We start from the raw sequence: 18,172 nt of genomic DNA, 5'->3' as shown, positions 1-18,172 counted from the left end.
CACACAATGAACCATATTGAGTGATGTTGGTCTTTCCAACATCAATCCCCCCCTGATGTAAGGTCACACATGGGTCACACACAGACAGACACGTTTTACATAGCTAAAACAGCTTGGGGTTAAATTGACCCAGAGGAACACCAACACATGCAATATATGTTCAGCACATTGAAAAAACACGATAAATTTATGCTTAATAATAATCACCTGTACCCATCAAATTAGGAAAAGTCACAAAATATGGATTTTTTGAAAGATAAACATTAAATGAGGTCAAATTGACCCTAAGGATAACAGGAGGGTTAATCATTCATCAAAAACATTTGACGTTAAAGGGTTTGTTAGTTAATTCCTATGTTCTTTGTATCGCGTTCTAACACTGTCTGTGCTAAGTGTGCTAACAACATCCTACTGCTACGTTACATTGATAGTGTTTACTGGCCTGTAGTTGTGGAACCAGTTGATGACGGTGTTGGTCCGAAGGTGGAGCTGCGAGGCCAGCACCTCAATGGTGTTCTGGGATGGGTAGGGCTCCAGCAGGTAGGCTCTCCTCAGGGCCTCCTTCTCCTGGGCTCCCAGCACCACCCGGGGCTTCTTCACCTGGCTGTAGGGACAAACGTCCAGGGAGGCCAGAGATGGACTCACACAGTCCGAACGAGTGCCGGGAGAGTCACTGTCAGAGCCGGTGCTCAGCAGGCCGTACCGCCTCTTCAGGTAGGCTGCAGGAACACAAACAATGATGAAGTGGTTAAAACTGTCCACCATGTGCCTGGTGATTATTCTAGATTGGATAAAACCATTACCTTTCTTCTCAATCTTCTTCATGGCCCTCAGCTTGTCCACATTGTGAGGGTCGTTGAGCCAAAGCTGCATGCGCACAAAGGGCTCCCTTCCCTTCAGACTGAGCTTGTGCCAGGGTTTGGGCCTGGAGAGCAGGTCGGACACCGAGCCCTGAGTTAGACCCAATATGGTCTCCCCAAACAGTCGCTGGCCTGTGGACGCGAACACGGACACACACACACACACACACACCTCTGTTCTCAGGTTTCCAGAAGTTGTAAAAAGTACGGTATTCTTTGTCATCTCTTTTAAAATGAATGATATTATTTAAAAACACAGGGAGGAGAATGAAACACAGCCCAACAATGCAGTATATGACAGACAAGTGCCCTATCTATTGACACTGTCAATCCATATTTAGTTACACTAGGATTTGAGCATAAAGAAGCTATAATATTTCTGTGTTCCTGTGTGTCATGGTTAGTTTGACACAGACTGTTCCATTATGATCACTCAGCTCCCATGTCTGCTATCTTCTTAGAAGGATCCTGTGTTTGTTACTCAGTCTTACAGGAGGTATTTTTTTACATTCCATATCCTTGTTTTGTGAACACTTTGTAACATCTAATGATAACTTACATAATAGTAACTACATGCTTCCTTCTCTTTCATAGGAATCTCAAGTAAACTAACTCAGCTGAAAATAAATTTATGGTCAAATCTGTAAAAAGTTGCAGAAGCAAAGTTCTGGCATTTTAAGAAATGATTTTAGCTACCTTTTGAAAATGTGTCCATTTTTGCACCTTCATTTTGACACTTTTATCCAATTTTTGTGCTGTCTTTAATTTTGTGGCCACTTTTCATCCAAATAAGCTCACTTTTGCTCAATAATTACCACATTTAATTTTTTCCTGACAATTTGCCTCTTTTTGTTCCACATTTTTGCCCTTGTTCACAATCGTTTGCCACATGTTGCTCATTAAAGCTACCATTTGTCATTACATACCACCTGGTTCCTCTTTGTTTGCCAATTTTTTGGCAACTCTTGACTGCTTTTGGCCCATTGTAGTCATTTTTCACTCTTTTCTTGCCACGTTTTTGCCACTTTTGGACCATTTTTGGCCACCTGTTACCATGTCTACCTCCACTTGCTCGTAAAAAAAGGCAGTGGCTATCCGTACGGTTGCCGTATTAATATACCAACATTCTATTCGTACGCAGCACCCCTCATTGGCCAGTTTAGATCACGTGATAGGTCTAACCCTAACCCTAAAAATTGTTGCGATACAGGGTTATAACCTAACTAACCCTAAATCTAACCCTAAGACGCTACCTACGTGTACTTCGGTAAACGTACCAATAGCACTGAGGGTTGTTCGTACGGAAACCATACGAACAACCCCTTTCTAGACACTTTCTAAAAAAACAAACAAAAAAACATAGCAGACCGGAGCGGCCCACTTCGGGTTGACGGCCCACCGGGACGATTCCCAGTATGCCAGATGGCCACATTTTGTACATTTCATTGTCTCGATCACATTCAAACCCTGAACCTGTTGTAATAGGACGGCTCAGGAAGCTTCAGTTCCTCCTGCCTGCTCTGCGGCACACACACTCACCCAGGTTGTTGTCCGTCAGCACCTCTTTGACCTTCTTGGTGATGGCGTAGGTGTCCAGCTCCGCAGACAGGGCCACCAGCTCCTGGATCCCCAGCGGATTGGTGGGTTGATGCACAGCCATGAGGCTCGGCGCGGGCAGAGCCAAGCCCAGGTTCTCTGGCTGCTGGTTCTCTTTGCTGCTCTCTAAGGACAGAGTCACGTTCTCCACCAGAGGACTGGGGTGACTCTCTGCAGGGCTGGGAGGAGGCGAGGGCGAGGACTGGGTCGTCGTTGGGCTTTTATCTGCAGATAGTCATTAGGAGCTACTGTCATATTTACGACCTTTAGACATCCTGAAATAGTCCAAATGTGTCCCCTCATCCTCCCCCTGTAGCTTTTAAACCGGGAAAATGCTGAACTTTAATTTGCATTGAGCAGTAATCTAAGTTATAGTTATAAATCTTGCATTTGAACTAGTAAACTTGTTATCTTGTGACTGGTTGGTTATTAAAATGACATTCTGAGATGCTCCATAGTGTCCCCTCATCCTTCTTCTGTATCTTATGTTTTTCAGGAAAGCATTGAACTTTGATTGGATTGGTCGAACAAGCTACAGTTACTGGTGTCATGGTTCACCTCGTGAACAGGTTTTCTAACAGCTTCGCTGATTATACCAACAGGTTTGCTAAAACCGAGAGGAAATGCACTGCTGTTAAGTTACAATAAAGAGTTTTAAAGCTCATTAACCTTTTATTTTGTGACTGTTTTTGACAGCAACAGATCGACTGTCATCTGAAATGTGTTTTATATATTATGATTATTATATGCTATTTTATATATATATATATATATATATATATATATATATATATATATATATATGTGTGTGTGTGTGTGTCTGTGGTTTTTAACACAGTGTGTATGCATGAATGTGTCAATGATGTGTGTCCGACTCCTTACCTTGGGCGGTCCCCTGGTTCTGGGTCTGGTTGTGGTGCTGACTGAGACTCTGTCCAAGCTGGTCGAGTAGCCACAGCTGCATACGGATAAAAGGTTCACGACCCTTTTGGGTCAGTTTGCTCCATGGTTTGGGTCGGGACAGCATGTCGCTCACACTGCCCTGAGAAAGACCCAACACCTGAAAAACAACAGTAACACTCATCTCACACCAATCCTTCAGAGCGGGCGTGCCAGAATAAAGGCCTGCAGACCAAAACCAGCACACCGCAGCATCCAATTCAGCTTGAAAAAATACATTTTGAAAGTGACAGTTATTATCACTATATAGTTCAGGTCCAGATACCTTAGTTCCTGGTTGTAAATTGTTTTGCTCTGACCCAATTTGTTTCTTAAACTGCAATTTTTTGCAAATAGTCAGAGGAAAAATGGATGAAAAATGGAGTGAGATCAGATTGTTTCTGTTGGTTTTTTTTTTTTTACTAAACATCTTCAGCCTGTTTTTATCTCAGGTAAGACTAAAAGTGAGATAACTAATCACAGCTAAAGGTGCTACAATCACGGTTGTTATGGCTTTAATTCATAAATTCAAAACTTGCCTTTTTACTATGTGAAGGGACTCTCGCCAAACCTGTGGTTTTAGTTAAATGCAGAGGACTGTTTCTTATTGAACTATTGAGAAGACACGAACACATGAAACTGTCTCTTTATATGCAAACTGATTATTAACTTAATCTTCTTTGGAGGAAGTGCATGCAAAATATAGAAGAAATTAAAAACACAGAAAAACATAGAAGACACTTATGAAATGTGATTCTTGAAAAAAATAAAGATAATTCTGATTGCACATTCATTAACTGGCCACTAGAGGGCAACACTGCACTGTGACTGCATGTGATCAGTGAGTTTCAGACTCAGTGTTCAGACCTCATCAAAGTGGGAATGAAGATGCTAAAAGGCATTTCCTAGAAAAGCATGGTGTCTTCCAACACAACATTCTACTAAACAAATAGCAGTGTGTGAATTTATTGATGACACACTGCTATTACAACTATTACAATTGGCTAAACATTTTTGTTTTATGTGACCAAAAACTCTTGTAGTCAACCCAAGAATTTTCAGGAAATACTTTCTTTAAGGAGGCACTGTAACTTACATTTGTTATTGACAACATATCTTCCTTTCTTTGTTGGTCAGATATGACAATTCAAGCAGATAATTTGACCTAATAGCTTAAGCAAAAATATTTGTTGTAGTTCTCATGTTTCCAGTTAAAATGCTACATGTCAAATGTACCTTAATGGATGATTTGGTTGTAGTTTGTACAATAACTGTGATCAACTTTTCATTGTTTGTTGTGGAAGTTCATTGTTAGGGATGTCTGACCTTTTCTCCAAAGATCCTCTGACAGATGCCGTTCTTTGCCAGCTTCTCCTTCACCTGCCGAGTCAGCTCCAGGGTGTCGACCTCCCTGTACATGTACATCTCATACTGCTCCGGCGTCAGCGGCGGTACGGTGGGCTTCAGGGCCCGGGGGACGTACGCCGGGTAGTAGGAAAGACGCCCTGGTCCAGGAGACTCTCCGCTCACTGAGGTGTCCGACTCCACCTTCACCTCCAAAATCCGACCAGGCTCGTCTTCCGCTGCCGACGCCTCTTCACTGTTGGGCAAGCATTCACCATTCTCCAGGCGGGTCCAGGGTCGGGGCGGGGCAGGGGGCCCGGAGGACGATGAGGACAGGGATGGGGACACAGAGGTCAGGCCAAGCCCCATAGAGCCTCGTTCCTGAGACCAGTGCTGATCGAAGTAAGTTCCCACCTCACCGATCTCAGACTTGACCTTGCGGATAATGTTCTGGACGAAGGCGGCAGGTGAGAGAACGCTGAGGGGTGTTTGCGGGCTGCGGAGGGTGTCAGCCGTGCACACCGTCACATAGCCCTCCTCCTGTTTGATGGAGAGGGGTAGGGCAAGGCCTCTGGAGCGCTCGGGCGGCCCGAGGCGTTCCACCTGCACTGAACTAACAGACAAACCCCGGCCGCACGCCTCCATCTCCATCAGCGCCTGCTGCTGCGCCTCCATCTCCCTTCTCGCCTGTTCCAGGATGTTCTTTATGGTGTCATCAGAGGCGCTGCCACCGCCGTTGCTGCTGTGGCCCGACGAGCTGCTCAGAGACGACTTTCCATCTCCTGATCAGACAGAGAGCACAGAGTTCAGGATTTAGGATGTCCATCAGCTTCACTTTTTACGTTTACTTTGCTGTTTATGTTCACCTGTCCAATGGCACTCAGTTCAGTTCCTGTTGATGGTCATTGGCTCTTTTTCACTTAGGTTTTTGTTTATCTCTGATCACATTTTATTTTACCCCCGGATTTATGTTGTCATTTATTGGTTTGAGTTGCTCACGGTCTCACTGTGTCTGTTTATGCATGACACCCCCTGCCCTGTCTGTGGAGATCCATCTCTTCCTTTGTTCTCTCACAGGTGAAGGCCATCACCCTGGTCGCCTTCCCTCACTGTTTAAAGGTTTGTTTGTGTACTGAGGGTTTCATTTTTCTTTGTACTTTGTTGATTTATATATTAGTGCCAAGAAATGTTCCAGCATGTTTATACAATGTTTGTACAAGTTGGAGAAACAGCTCTGGTGTGTCATGTATGAACAGTGTTCATATACATTTAACAAAACATTGACATTTGTTTTCAAGAAAATAGTTTTTGTACACAAATTAATATTTTCCATGAGGTTTTTAATACAGAGATTATTGTAAGTCACTCATTATTATGATTAATACATTTATCATTGAGGATTGTAACCATGCAATTTGTCCTCACCTCCCCTCTGGGACTGGATCTCCTTCTTGGCCTGCTCCAGGATGTTCCTGATGGCGTCATCTGACCCAGTTTCCGGAGTTCGGATACGTGGAGTGATGCTCCCTGCCACAGAGGGTAAAAGAGAGAGAAGGGGGGGTTGGGGTGAGTGGGATGGTTGATCACAGAGCACTTCCAAGGCTTTGCTCCTGACTGGGAGATCAATGGCTGCCTTTGAGCATGCACTGTCTGAGGCTGCAGTCTTTCAGAAGCTGCCAGTCTGGGGAGAAAACAAAGTTTTAAAGCAACGCGGAGGAGAAGAAACCCAAGAAGAAGTCGTAAGGTCCGAACCGAAGGTTTGAACGCATACAGATGAGGGTTTCGTCATGATAGACATGAGCATGATGCAGCATTCTTCAGTTTCACACATGACTGTTTCTGTAATGTCATTGTGTCCTTAATGTCTTCCTTTGTTGTCTATATCTGTTTAAGCTGCTGGTACTTTACACTGTCTCTGTGGTCTTTACCCAGTACTAGGCTCTTCTTCACTTTCTCACAAGTATGAAATAAAATCTGAGACATTTTGTTCTGATACAGGTGATTTCTATCAATCTATTTATCCATCTATCTATCCATCTATCTACTGTATGTATGTATCTATCTATCTATCTATCTATCTATCTATCTATCTATCTATCTATCTATCTACTGTATCTATCTACTGTATCTATCTATCTGTCTATCTATCTACTGTATGTATCTATCTATCTACTATATCTGTCTATCTATCTATCTATTGTATCTATCTATCTATCTATCTATCTACAGTATATATCTATCTACTGTATCTATCGTATTTATCTATCTCTCTATCTATCGTATTTATCTATCTACAGTATCTATCTATCTATCGATCTACAGTATCTATCTACAGTATCTATCTATCTATCTATCTATCTATGGTATCTCTCTATCTATTGTATCTATCTATTTAGTTTCAGTTTTTCGGACATCCGTTGTTTTAGTAAACCCCACTGTCAGAAACTGGGCATAAAATAACATGATCACCAGACAAGCTGTAACACTATTGAGGGTAACTTGAACAAAAACTAAATGTGATCAACACTCGATTTCTAAAACAAACAGAAGAGGGATGAGGGGACACATTTCATAAGTCAGCGTTGATGACAGTGTGTCAGATCATTTAATGCCAACTGGCCGAGGTAATTTCAAATGACAAATTTCTGACCAATCACAACTTTGGGCAAGTTATTTGGATAGATAGATAGATAGATAGATCTAGAGATAGATAGATACTTTATTCATCTCCAAGAGAAATTCTCTGGTTCTCTGTTCTTCTAAATGCCATGGCTCCACAATGATTGTGTGTGTGTGTGTGTGTGTGTGTGTGTGTGTCTGTAGTGCTTACCTCTCTGTCTGACCTGGATGGTCCTGAGTGCCAGGATGTTCTGCTCGTCAGAGAGGAACTGCTTCATTTTGATGAAGGGTTCCTTGCCTTTGACCGTCAGCTTCCTCCATGGTTTGGGTCGAGCCAGGATCTCACTGACCGAGCCCTGAGAGAGGCCCAGCACGTAGTGGCCGAACACCCGCTGGCCGATGTTGTGCTTCAGCAGCTGCTCCTTCACTTGGAAGGCGATCTCGGCCGTGTCTAGCTGGTCCTCGTCTCCCCCCGTCGAACTCCCACTCTCCGACTGGTCGCTAGGCAAACCAGCATCTGCACCGCTCGCACCAGTGGGGCCTTGGGAGCCCGACATGAGGGTGACTTTAGCTGCATAGAGAGCGGTGGGGAACGACATGAGGTTCTCCTTTTTGAAGAGTGGGGAGAGGAGCTGCTTGTGGAGGACGTGGTCAGCGGACAGACGGTCCACTGAACACGGGGATGCTGAAAAAGGACGGGGCAGGTCCATGGTGGGGAGGCCAGGGCTCGGGGAGGCACGGCTGTCCGCCTGAGAGGATGAGGAATGGGAGCCGGGAGGGCGGTCTGTGTCCCGATCTGGGTCACAGTGATCATCATCTGGGGACAGAATGAAGGAAGAGTTTTTATTGTTAGGGTAGATGGCATCTATGGCACCAAACCAGGAAATCTCATTATCACTGTACAATTCACACATTAGCAAACAAACAAAACAAATCAAAGACACAAAGAAGAACCACAGAGAGTGAGGAGAACCATCAACTTATCTCGTTCCACCCACCCAGTTTTACAAAGTATCTTTGTTATTCCAACATGACTTGCCCCAACGCACAAAGACATGGACCCCAACCCTATCCAGCCCCCCAACATCATTTCAATGAATTTGAAAACTTTACACTTTGTCCAAATACTTTTGTGTTCATTTAGTGTAGCTGCAAATTTGTTGGAAGTTCTATGTACTTTGACATGTCACTGAGTGAATATTTGGCAGCTTAGAGCATTATGTTTTTTTTATAGGTTTAGTTCTCATGGTTTATTTTAATGCTAAATATTGTGCAAAGGCCCACAGTAGTAGAGATTAGGGTCTGAGAAAGGGATTCAAACTGGAAGCTCCTCCATCACTTCTAAAAGACTTGCAAACATAAAGTTCTGAAATCAAACCACTTCATCCCAAACTTCCCAAACACACATTCAGCCACATCAATATCATAGCCGACCACGCTGTACTTTACCGATGTTGTGCAAAATCCTGTTCTTTTCCATCAGGTACTTGTGTGATGGAAGAAAGGTCTCTTTATCCAGCAGTAGGGCCTCTGCAGCCTTGGAAGAATCCTGCACACGTGTGTTCATGTGACTTGTGAGTACCATGGATGTAACACATTGATATTTCAGCTTTAGTTGTAATGTGAAACCAATGACAATGACACACTGACACAGAAATGCACACACAACTTATGTGACATATGAACACCTGGAGTGTGTGTTAGTGTTCTTATTTAGCCAAGATCAACAGTGTATAAACTTTTTTCATGAATATGTGACAAATAAGAACATTCAAGACTTTTGGTCTGGGAGCTTTTTAAGAAGGTGCAGAAGGTGCTGAACATCAAAAGTGCTCCTGTCTTAGTGATTCCAAGTATTCTTCTATCCTGACACCAGCGGGACATCACAGGGACATTATGACTACATTGTGTGGACTGTAAAGGTCCTATTCGGTAAATGGAGGTATGGTTAGGCTTAAACGTAAACAGTAGCCAGTACCTGCGATGAACTGCCGTTTGCAGAGGCCAGCTTCATTACCTTCAGGATGCTGAGAAAGAAGAAAACAAAGTCAATTTCATACATCAATGCTAACGATGCTAACGAGTCAACTAACCAGCGAGAAACACAGAAAGTCACCTGAGTTCAGTTTTAATCTCTTCATAGTCCATCTGGGATTGCAGTTTAGCTTCTAATCTCTGGAAAAAAACAAAAGTTGCAGCTTTAGAAAGGATAAAAAATACTTTGTTTCAGTACTTTAACTTATATCAAAATATGAACACAAGTATCTGTACTTTCTCCACCTTCGTGCTTTAGTGGAGTTTTGAGGATCTCCTCAGCCGTATCTCCTACGTCTCACCTCTATAGCTTCAGTCTTATAGGCCAGTTGACGCTCAAGCTCCAGGATCTGATTGGTAGATGTCTCCTGAACGTCCTGCAATGTGAACTGCAGCCGCTGGACGTTCTCCAGGAGGCGAAGGATTTCTCGGTCTTTGATCAACATAGTGGCCTCCAGACTCTCCTTCTTCTCCTGGAACCACAAAGGGTTAGAATAGTAAAATACGTTATTGCTGGAGATGCTTCTCTGACTGAGCACTATAAAGTTACTACTAAATATTACACATCTGATGTAATTCTTTTTTTTTTAACCCTTTGACCCTGCTCAGCCAGCAGCTTAGCTAATAAAACCATGTGGAACTGATCACTGGTATGGAGCTCCTTCAAAGTCTCTTAGTTGTGGTTTGTCATATTATCTTTTTTTACAAATTTTATTCTATTCTTCATAAATCCATAAATCCATTCAAATACATCTATTTTCTTCAAATTTTTAAAAGAAATGTATTACTTTACTTCAAATATTTTTAATCAATTTATTTATATTCACATTTACATTCAACATTTAAAATGATACATTCATTTCTAAATGAGATACATGAATGTATATTTTTTCCCTGAGAAAAAATGTATCATTTAAAAAGGAAAATTATATTTTGGTTGAATTGAATACGGCTGTTCTTTTTATTAAAAAAATACTTTTATTTTATTTCCTAATTTTAGTGTTTTTTATTGACATTATCTTTTGGAATATGAAATGGTTTTCGATTGAACCTAATACAGAACAGCTGTTCGTTTTTGTGCAAAATAAATTAGTTTTAAAAAAAATGTAATTTATTAAAAACAGAAGAGCCGTTTTTTGTTAAGAATAATTTCAATAGATTTTTTAAATCTTTAAATTTGTAAAAAAAAAAAAAGGTGTCTTGAGAATTTTTGAAAATAGTTTATTTCATTTTATTTCTTAAAACTGATTAAAAAATGTCTTTATTTTATTTATTTATTTATTTTTACATTTTATTTTAATTTATTTTATTGAAGATAAGTTAATACAGAGCACGGAGAATTGTCAGCTCTCCTATAACAACATCTATTAATAACTCAGAGTCAGTCTAAGCCGTGAATCTGGTTCAAAGGAAAGAAAGCAGCTCTTTGCTCACCCTGCTGCTGCCCTCTGCTGGAAAACCATTGACCAGCTGCTCCTTCAGCCTCTCCACTTCCTTCTGGGCCATTTCCGCTCTCTGTGCACACGCACACACACGCACACAAACACACACACACTTTATCAATCGGCTAATGAGATGATCAAGGTGAGAACACCAACATTAATCAAAGGCGGCGCACTCGTTCACAAACGTGAGCATCCGCCTATTTATTCTGCTGAGGCAGCTTTTTGGTCGGCCCACTTTATTCCCAAAACTGTTTACCTGCCCCGGCTAATTAACGATTCATTTTGGGAACATTTATCTCAGAGCTGCTGGCCATGCGAGAGAAGGAGGAAAGCAGAGCGGTGCAAGAAGACACACAAGAACACAAAGTAACCAATGCATCAACACTGAGGGATAACCATGAACCGTAGACCAGCTTAACCAGTCCAGGGTTAGTACACACAGATAGTCCCTCCTATCTCCTTTCCTATTCACTTTTCCTTAACCTCATGGATGATCACAGGCTTAAGGAAAGGTGGTAGGAGACTTCCTAAAGGGGTTAGGGAAAGGCAATCATGTTTGTTTTGATAATCAGATGCACTTCCACTAGGTGACGTAATAATCCAACAGTGGTGAAGGTTAGTGACTTCTGCCGTGGTGAAAAAACTACACCTTTTTGAAAATGGACAACTAAAAACGCATGTTTAACACTTTTCCCTGTGCTTCTAACCACTTAAATAATCTAAAATATCACAAGGTTTGAATGGAAATCAAAGCAAATGAGGCTACCAGGCTATGAGGAACAAAAGTGAAACTCACTGAGAATGGTTGCTCACACTCACCTTCCACTCAAAAATCAACATTAATCCAAAATGAGTGTGATGATTGAAATTGTTACATTTATGCAAGATATAGGCCTACATAACATTGTAGGTAGACAAATGTACAACTGCACAAAGCATTCCTAGGTGAATGAAATCTGTCGAATAAAACAATGTGGCTAAAAATGTCTCTGATTCAGAGTGCTCTGTTTTTAGTCACTGTGAGTTTCCGTGAAGAATTGCCGCAAGGAATTGTGGGTCAGCATTGTCTGGTCTCCTTTGCTAAAGGATGCATCAGTGTCTCCTAGGCTAAAAGAGGTTATAAAATTAGGAATGAACCTCCTTTCCTTAGCTTTTAGAGAATTGGAACGCTCCTTATCATGGCCACCACTTAAAGACTTCCGGGGGTTAAGGAAAAGTGAATAGGAAAGGAGCTAGGAGGGACTATTCGGACACAGCCTAAGTCTATGACGGTAGTCGTCTGAGAGCAGCCTGAGATGCTTCAGCTTCACACTCAATAATCACACGCCAGGAAGGCGGGTGTCTAATTAAAGCCGAGGCTTGATTACTGCACTTTAGCAAAAGAGCGTCTCAATCAGACAGCGACGCTCACCTGGTTCGCTTTCTCGAGACTCGCCATGATGGAGTCGACCTCCTCTGACCTGAAACAGAGAGAGAACAACTGCGTTACCGAGGAGCGACACATCAACAAATACATCAGCAGCAAAATAAAATAAGCACAAAACCCCAGAATACTGTAGACCAGGGGTCACCAACCTTTCTGAAACTGTGAGCTATTTCATAGGTACTGTATAGTCCGAAGGGCTACCAGTTAGAAAAGCACTTATTTAATACTAAATGTTCACTGTTTCACTATAATTAGAGGGTGAGGTAATAAGGAAGGCTAGTAGTTACTTAAAAAGGTAATAATTTGTTTCTCCTAATTTATGCAATTGTTTTGTTTTCATTACATTTCATAGAATATTATCATCTTCTTATGTTACTAGTTAGTAACAAACACATTTGAACTGATCTTTTAACATGTAAAATGTAACAATTGTCATTGACAAAAATCAACCCCAAACATTGGGTCCGTGAACCATTTGGTGCTGGGTCACAAAGAAAGTGTTTTTATTTTGAAAAACTCCTACTCCTGCTTCAACGTTCACTCCAACTCTTGATGGGCCTGATGTATGCAGGCAAACACAGAGAACCCAGCAGCACCATAGAAATGTGGAGAACATTTCCTGACATGAAGAGTCGAGTTTTCAACCAGGAACACAGAGGGAACCGTTGGAAACTTTTGATTGAGTCTAAAAGCTTCTTTAGGTCCATCAAAGCTCTAAACACCAACAACGACACTTTATTTTCCTCACAACTCCTGAAACTGACTTTCATAGATCTGACAATCAGAGGAGTCTAATTTAAAACACGCGTCTGTTTGAAGCTCGACAGTCTTCTCCTGCTCACACGGGAGATGATTTTCTAAAGGTAGATGAAGACGAATTAACCACTGATTTAAATACACACATACCCTCGTCAAGGTTTTACAACAGACGTCTTTTTTTTTTTTTTTTTTTTTTTTTACACCAGAGGCAGAAATGCACAAAAGAACAGATTTGACTTGTTAAAAAAAGCACACACACACACACCTGACAACATTACGTTCAATTAAATCCTAATTATTGTTCTGTCTGCAGCTTAATTGCACATCAGTCACCAGAAATACACAAAACCTAGAAGGATGGCAATGGTTTTACGTGTGCCGTTAGATAAAGCTGAAAACAAAGTCATTCAGATCCAGACATGGCAAGAAACACATATTTTGTAAATATAACGAGAACAAAACTCCCGACATTTTCATGACTGTCTTATTACTTTCTTCAACTTCATGAGAGAAATTAGACAAGACTGGAAGTAAGAAGAAAAGGAGGAGGGAGAGAGGAGGTAAGAAAATGAGTCGCAGTAGAATCCCAACCTGCGTTGCCAGGTTGGATACACGCTGGTTTAAGAGACGTGAACGTGTTCTTGCGGCTGACACAACAGGCTGCTTTAATTTAAATCATATCCATCTCCTTTTCATTACCAGAGACTGTTGATAAAGAGCACTTAAACGGATGGATTTACATGCTGAAGGAGACATGGTGCTTCATCCTGTAGAGTCTGTTACTGTCCATGTTGATAGGATTAACTGGGAACAATGGCCAATCAACACACTACAGTTTTACTTTACTCAAACTGCCAAACCACTGCACAGACACTCCAAAAACATGGCTTTTAAGAACACAGTGTTTTATTCACATTTTAACAAAATCAGAAAAAACAAAAAAAAATTACATTTCTGAAGTAAACAACTTTGAAATAAATTCCTATATCATTGATCTATCGTCATAGTTTTTGTTGACTACATGAAACTCCTGATGTGTGACACAAGAGAGATGTTTTAAATCAACTGGTGACTTAACAGCTGTACTCAGATGTCATTCAATTAAAATGGACAGCAGTTTAAACAAAATATCAGTCTATTAATAATCAAATCATTAATTTATTCATAGAAATTGATTTGTGGCTATAAGTCTCCTGTTTAGTAGGCTGGGCTACAATGTGTTTTTTAATAATAAAGGTTCCAACCTCTGCTCTGGTGTCACCACTTTGTTTGCATTCTGATTTCATACTTAAATTCTAAATGGTGTGATGTTGCTTTATGTCTTATTTCAACTCTAACTGATCCATATTTTACTAATGAAAATTATAGGAAGTAAAAAATGTCCCTATTTGGACTTTTGCTTAAAACTGGCAATTCACAGCCAGCCACATGTGGCCCTCGTCTATTTTTGTGCAAACAAATCTAATTTTACGTGAAACATACTGAGTACTACTGGTGATATTTTCACTCTTTCTCTATGTGGTTTTTATGTTAAAGGGGACACATTATATAATTTTTACCTTTTAAAACAGTGCCCCGTGGTCTAAATGACATATCTGTGCTGTGGGGTTTGGTCAAAAAACAAAATGAATCAAGCAACAGGGGAGCTTTAAGACCCTGTGTAAAACAGCTGTTTGAGAGCGCTCCGTTTTGCAAAGACCTCCCAATCCCCCCCCCGCCCCTCTCTTCCGTGGAGTGGCACACACTAAAGGTGCATTCACACCGAACGCGACTGAAGTGACTAGATTACATTCAAAATCAATGTAAATGATGCGACTCCCCTGTCCTTCACTGTCTGTGGAGCCGAGGCCGCAGAGTCTCCCTCCCGCTACATTGAGACTTGAATAAGTTTACATTCTGGGTGAATTCATCCTTTCATGGAGTGACCAAAAAGTGCCATTATGTTCAAGCGACTCATCACGTTCGACTGAAGTGACTGCAGTCTACAGTCACGTTCCTTCGCTAGCGAGGAAAACAACGGCAGACTTTCGCAAAAGTTTTCATCAGGGCGGGGGTGGAGTTACCAGCAGAGGGGAGGGTATTTTCTTTCCCGATTCAACTTGTGACGTCACAAACTTAGAACATTTGAAACAGAGCTATTTTCTCTGTTATAAGACTTAGACAGACCACAAACAGAGGACTGGATGGTTTTATTTCACATCTTGTGTGCCGGTGGACAGTCAAGTTACCTGTGTTCAAAAAGACAGCAGAAGCAGATTTTTCATAATATGTCCTCTTTAAGTGATATTTATAAACCTGCACTTTATCTAAAAGTATAAAATGCTGTTTTTAAAGTTGTGGTGCAAAAACAAGTTAAGTGTTTGAGCTTGTTGAATTTGAGACGTGGTGTGTTTATCTCCATTGTTATTATTGTAATTTATTGAGCTTCTTGTTGTTGTGTAGAGCCTCTCATTTTCTGTTTCAAAATGTCTTTTCAGTTTACCCATTTCCATTCTATGCTTCAGATGTGTGGAACCTCAAAATTAAATCTTGTGAGACTGCGTAGCGTAAGATTTTGCACAAGATGTGACACGTCCACACGTTTGCTAAACTTACTAGACATTAGGCCAGAGTGTTATACGGGTAGAAAATGGGTGATATTGTCTCAAAACATGTAAGTTAAGGTTTCGTCCGTGTCATATAGCTAATTAGACCAAATTTTGTTTAAATAAACAAAAAAATATCAAAAGTAAATAAATTAATAGATTTAATAATAGATCTTTTTTCAGCAGTGAAATCTTAATTATTTCAGAATTGTTTAAAATGTTTTAAACTAAGATGTTTGTCTTTTATTAGTGCAACATGTGATGACTAAACTATCTTTGTAATCCCTTGTTCTATCCATAATACTAATGCTGACATGACTTCTGATAAAGTGGCCCTCTGAATGGAAAATCCCATATGTGGATCCTCTACTATGATAAGGGTTGCCCACCTCTGGTGTAGATCTTATAGATAAGAGCCAGTGTGGATGGTGTCAAACACTAACAGGTGTCAGCTCCGGCTTTAATGAACTTGTGCTGAAAATGTTTTGTATTGATTACCTGCTCGGCCACTCAGACAAATAGTTTTTTCTATCAGCATTGAGGAAACAGTCAGTGAGAGTAATGGAGGCATCGCTGCTGCTCTGGGGTCAGCCAAGAGGAGCGGGACCAGATAGAAACACACTGGCCGTGTATGAAACGTCAGGGATGAAGGGGGAAGAAAGGCCAAACTGAAATGTGTCCAATCCAGTGAAATGGATGGCAGCAGGTCGAGAAACATCAGTTCAATCTTGCCATGGATTAAGCCTGGGAGAAATCCATTAGCAGCGGCCGCCCGTGCTCCGCAGCAAAACCCAAACAAAGGAGGTTTTACTTTGAATGTCTATCGACATCCTTCATACAAGCTCAGATTCATTTCAGCTGCGCGGTGGATACGTCGCGCTCAAAGACCAGGACGAGCTCGAGTGTTTTCTGAAGCAATCTTTAAATGGAGCAATTCTTCTCCAGGCTGTCAAGGTTGGGCTGTTGGTGAAGGCCAACACAGACTTCTCTATCGACCTGCATTAGCGGCTCAGTCACTCTCACTCTGCACCATTCCTCTGCTAGGGTCGTGGGCTTATGTAGGGGAAATAAGAAGCACATGGCATGCTTGAAGATTTTAATATGAGGCTGACTTACTTGCTCGCCATCTCCTGGTTGTATTTACACCGCAAGTCCAGCAGCTCCGTCTGGGCAGTGTTCAGAGCTGTTAGGAGGCAAAGCAGAGTCAGATATCAGCAATACAAACATACACACTTGGACCTTTTATTAGTTTCCCATTGAAATACATGAAAATAAAACCTTTAACTGCAAAAATCCTGAGTGAGTAACAACATTTCCTATTTGTGATGCTCTGAAATTGATTAGACTAAACATGATGTCATGACAACAGTTAGAGAGGATATTTGGCCCAGCATCACAACTCCAAATTTAGATGCTTTATTATTGATTTAGTCTCATCTAGCCTTTTATAGTCTAGTCTTGTAGCGTCTAGTTATGTGATGTCTTGTTCTGTTGTGTGGTATCATGTCTTGCTTTCCCTATTATTTTCTACGCTAGTCTTGTTGTGTTTTGCCTTGTCTTGTGTCAACTTGTCAAGTCTAATCTTGTCTCATCTTTCTCATCTACGTTAGTCTCCTCTAGTCTAGTCTCTAATCTTGTCTTATCTCATCTAGTCTAGTCTTGCTTTTTTGTATCTTGTCTTGTTGTATCAAGTTGTGTTTTTTGTCAAGTCCACTCAAGTTTTGTCTTGTCGTATCATCTTGCATCTTGTCTGATCTGATCTTGTTTTACCGTGTCTTGACCTGTCTTATTGTGTTGTGTCTTGTCTTGCCTTGTCTTATGACCACGTATAGTATTTGGTTTTGTTCAGTATTGTCTATTCTAGTCTTGTCTCCTTTTTGCTATCATATCTTGTTTTACCAGATCTTTTCTTGTCACGTCTATCCTTGTCGTGTCTTTTCATGTGTTCTCTTGTCTAGTCTCATCTACTTTAGTCTTGGATGTTGTCTACTCTAGTCTGGTCTTGCCGTGACTAGCCTTGTCTTGTCTCATTTAGTTTACTCTTGTCTAATCCCTCTGGACTATTTAAAGGGCCCATGTTACGCTAAATTGACTTTTCTGTGCTTTAAACATCATAAAGTGCTATTTGGGCTTCATACACATGCCCAAAGTGTTTTTTTCATTGATTCCTTCAATCGTTAGTTAGAGGGTGATTTGCTCCTTTCTTACTGCAGGGTGAGCCCAAACACCTCGCTCCAATTTGATGACGTGTTTCCACTTTGATGACGAATTTGACGCGGCACTGAGCTGGAGAAGCCGTGCCTCCAGGAAGCTCTCTGCCGAGATTGACATGTAAACAGACACGCCCATAAGGGTGAGGATTTCAGCGTCCTTCGTGCAGTGCTATGTATGTATTTTCTACAGTCTAAGGATGTACCGGTGAACGCCCCGCCCCCACGATCTGTTTCGTGTTTATAAAGCAGCATGAGCTCAGCTACGGAGTAGGTGGGAGGAGGGCGGGCCGTCCTCTCGCCCTACATCACTGTGCGAGGAGGAGGAAGTCGGTGTCCCGTCTATAGACACGCC

General features: G+C 41.4%; 1 protein-coding gene across 2 annotated transcripts in view; it reads right to left on the bottom strand.

The window, feature by feature from the left end:
• cux2b (cut-like homeobox 2b) overlaps positions 1-18,172 on the bottom strand; it is a 168,742-nt gene that overhangs the window by 2,291 nt on the left and 148,279 nt on the right. For both annotated transcript variants that reach the window (XM_028458282.1, XM_028458283.1), the window contains 14 exons: positions 16,724-16,790; positions 12,249-12,297; positions 10,827-10,907; positions 9,695-9,865; positions 9,475-9,533; positions 9,337-9,385; positions 8,808-8,907; positions 7,570-8,175; positions 6,165-6,266; positions 4,722-5,521; positions 3,339-3,516; positions 2,400-2,681; positions 804-992; positions 443-719 (listed from right to left, as the gene is read on the bottom strand). In XM_028458282.1, the coding sequence (XP_028314083.1) occupies positions 443-719; positions 804-992; positions 2,400-2,681; positions 3,339-3,516; positions 4,722-5,521; positions 6,165-6,266; positions 7,570-8,175; positions 8,808-8,907; positions 9,337-9,385; positions 9,475-9,533; positions 9,695-9,865; positions 10,827-10,907; positions 12,249-12,297; positions 16,724-16,790 (3,010 nt within the window). The remainder of the gene's footprint in view (positions 1-442; positions 720-803; positions 993-2,399; positions 2,682-3,338; positions 3,517-4,721; positions 5,522-6,164; positions 6,267-7,569; positions 8,176-8,807; positions 8,908-9,336; positions 9,386-9,474; positions 9,534-9,694; positions 9,866-10,826; positions 10,908-12,248; positions 12,298-16,723; positions 16,791-18,172) is intronic.

The sequence above is a fragment of the Gouania willdenowi genome, chromosome 9, assembly GCF_900634775.1.
Source record: "Gouania willdenowi chromosome 9, fGouWil2.1, whole genome shotgun sequence".
NCBI lineage: Eukaryota > Metazoa > Chordata > Actinopteri > Blenniiformes > Gobiesocidae > Gouania > Gouania willdenowi.
The sequence above is the reverse complement of the archived record's forward strand: the minus strand, read 5'-3'. Positions and strand labels throughout refer to the sequence as shown.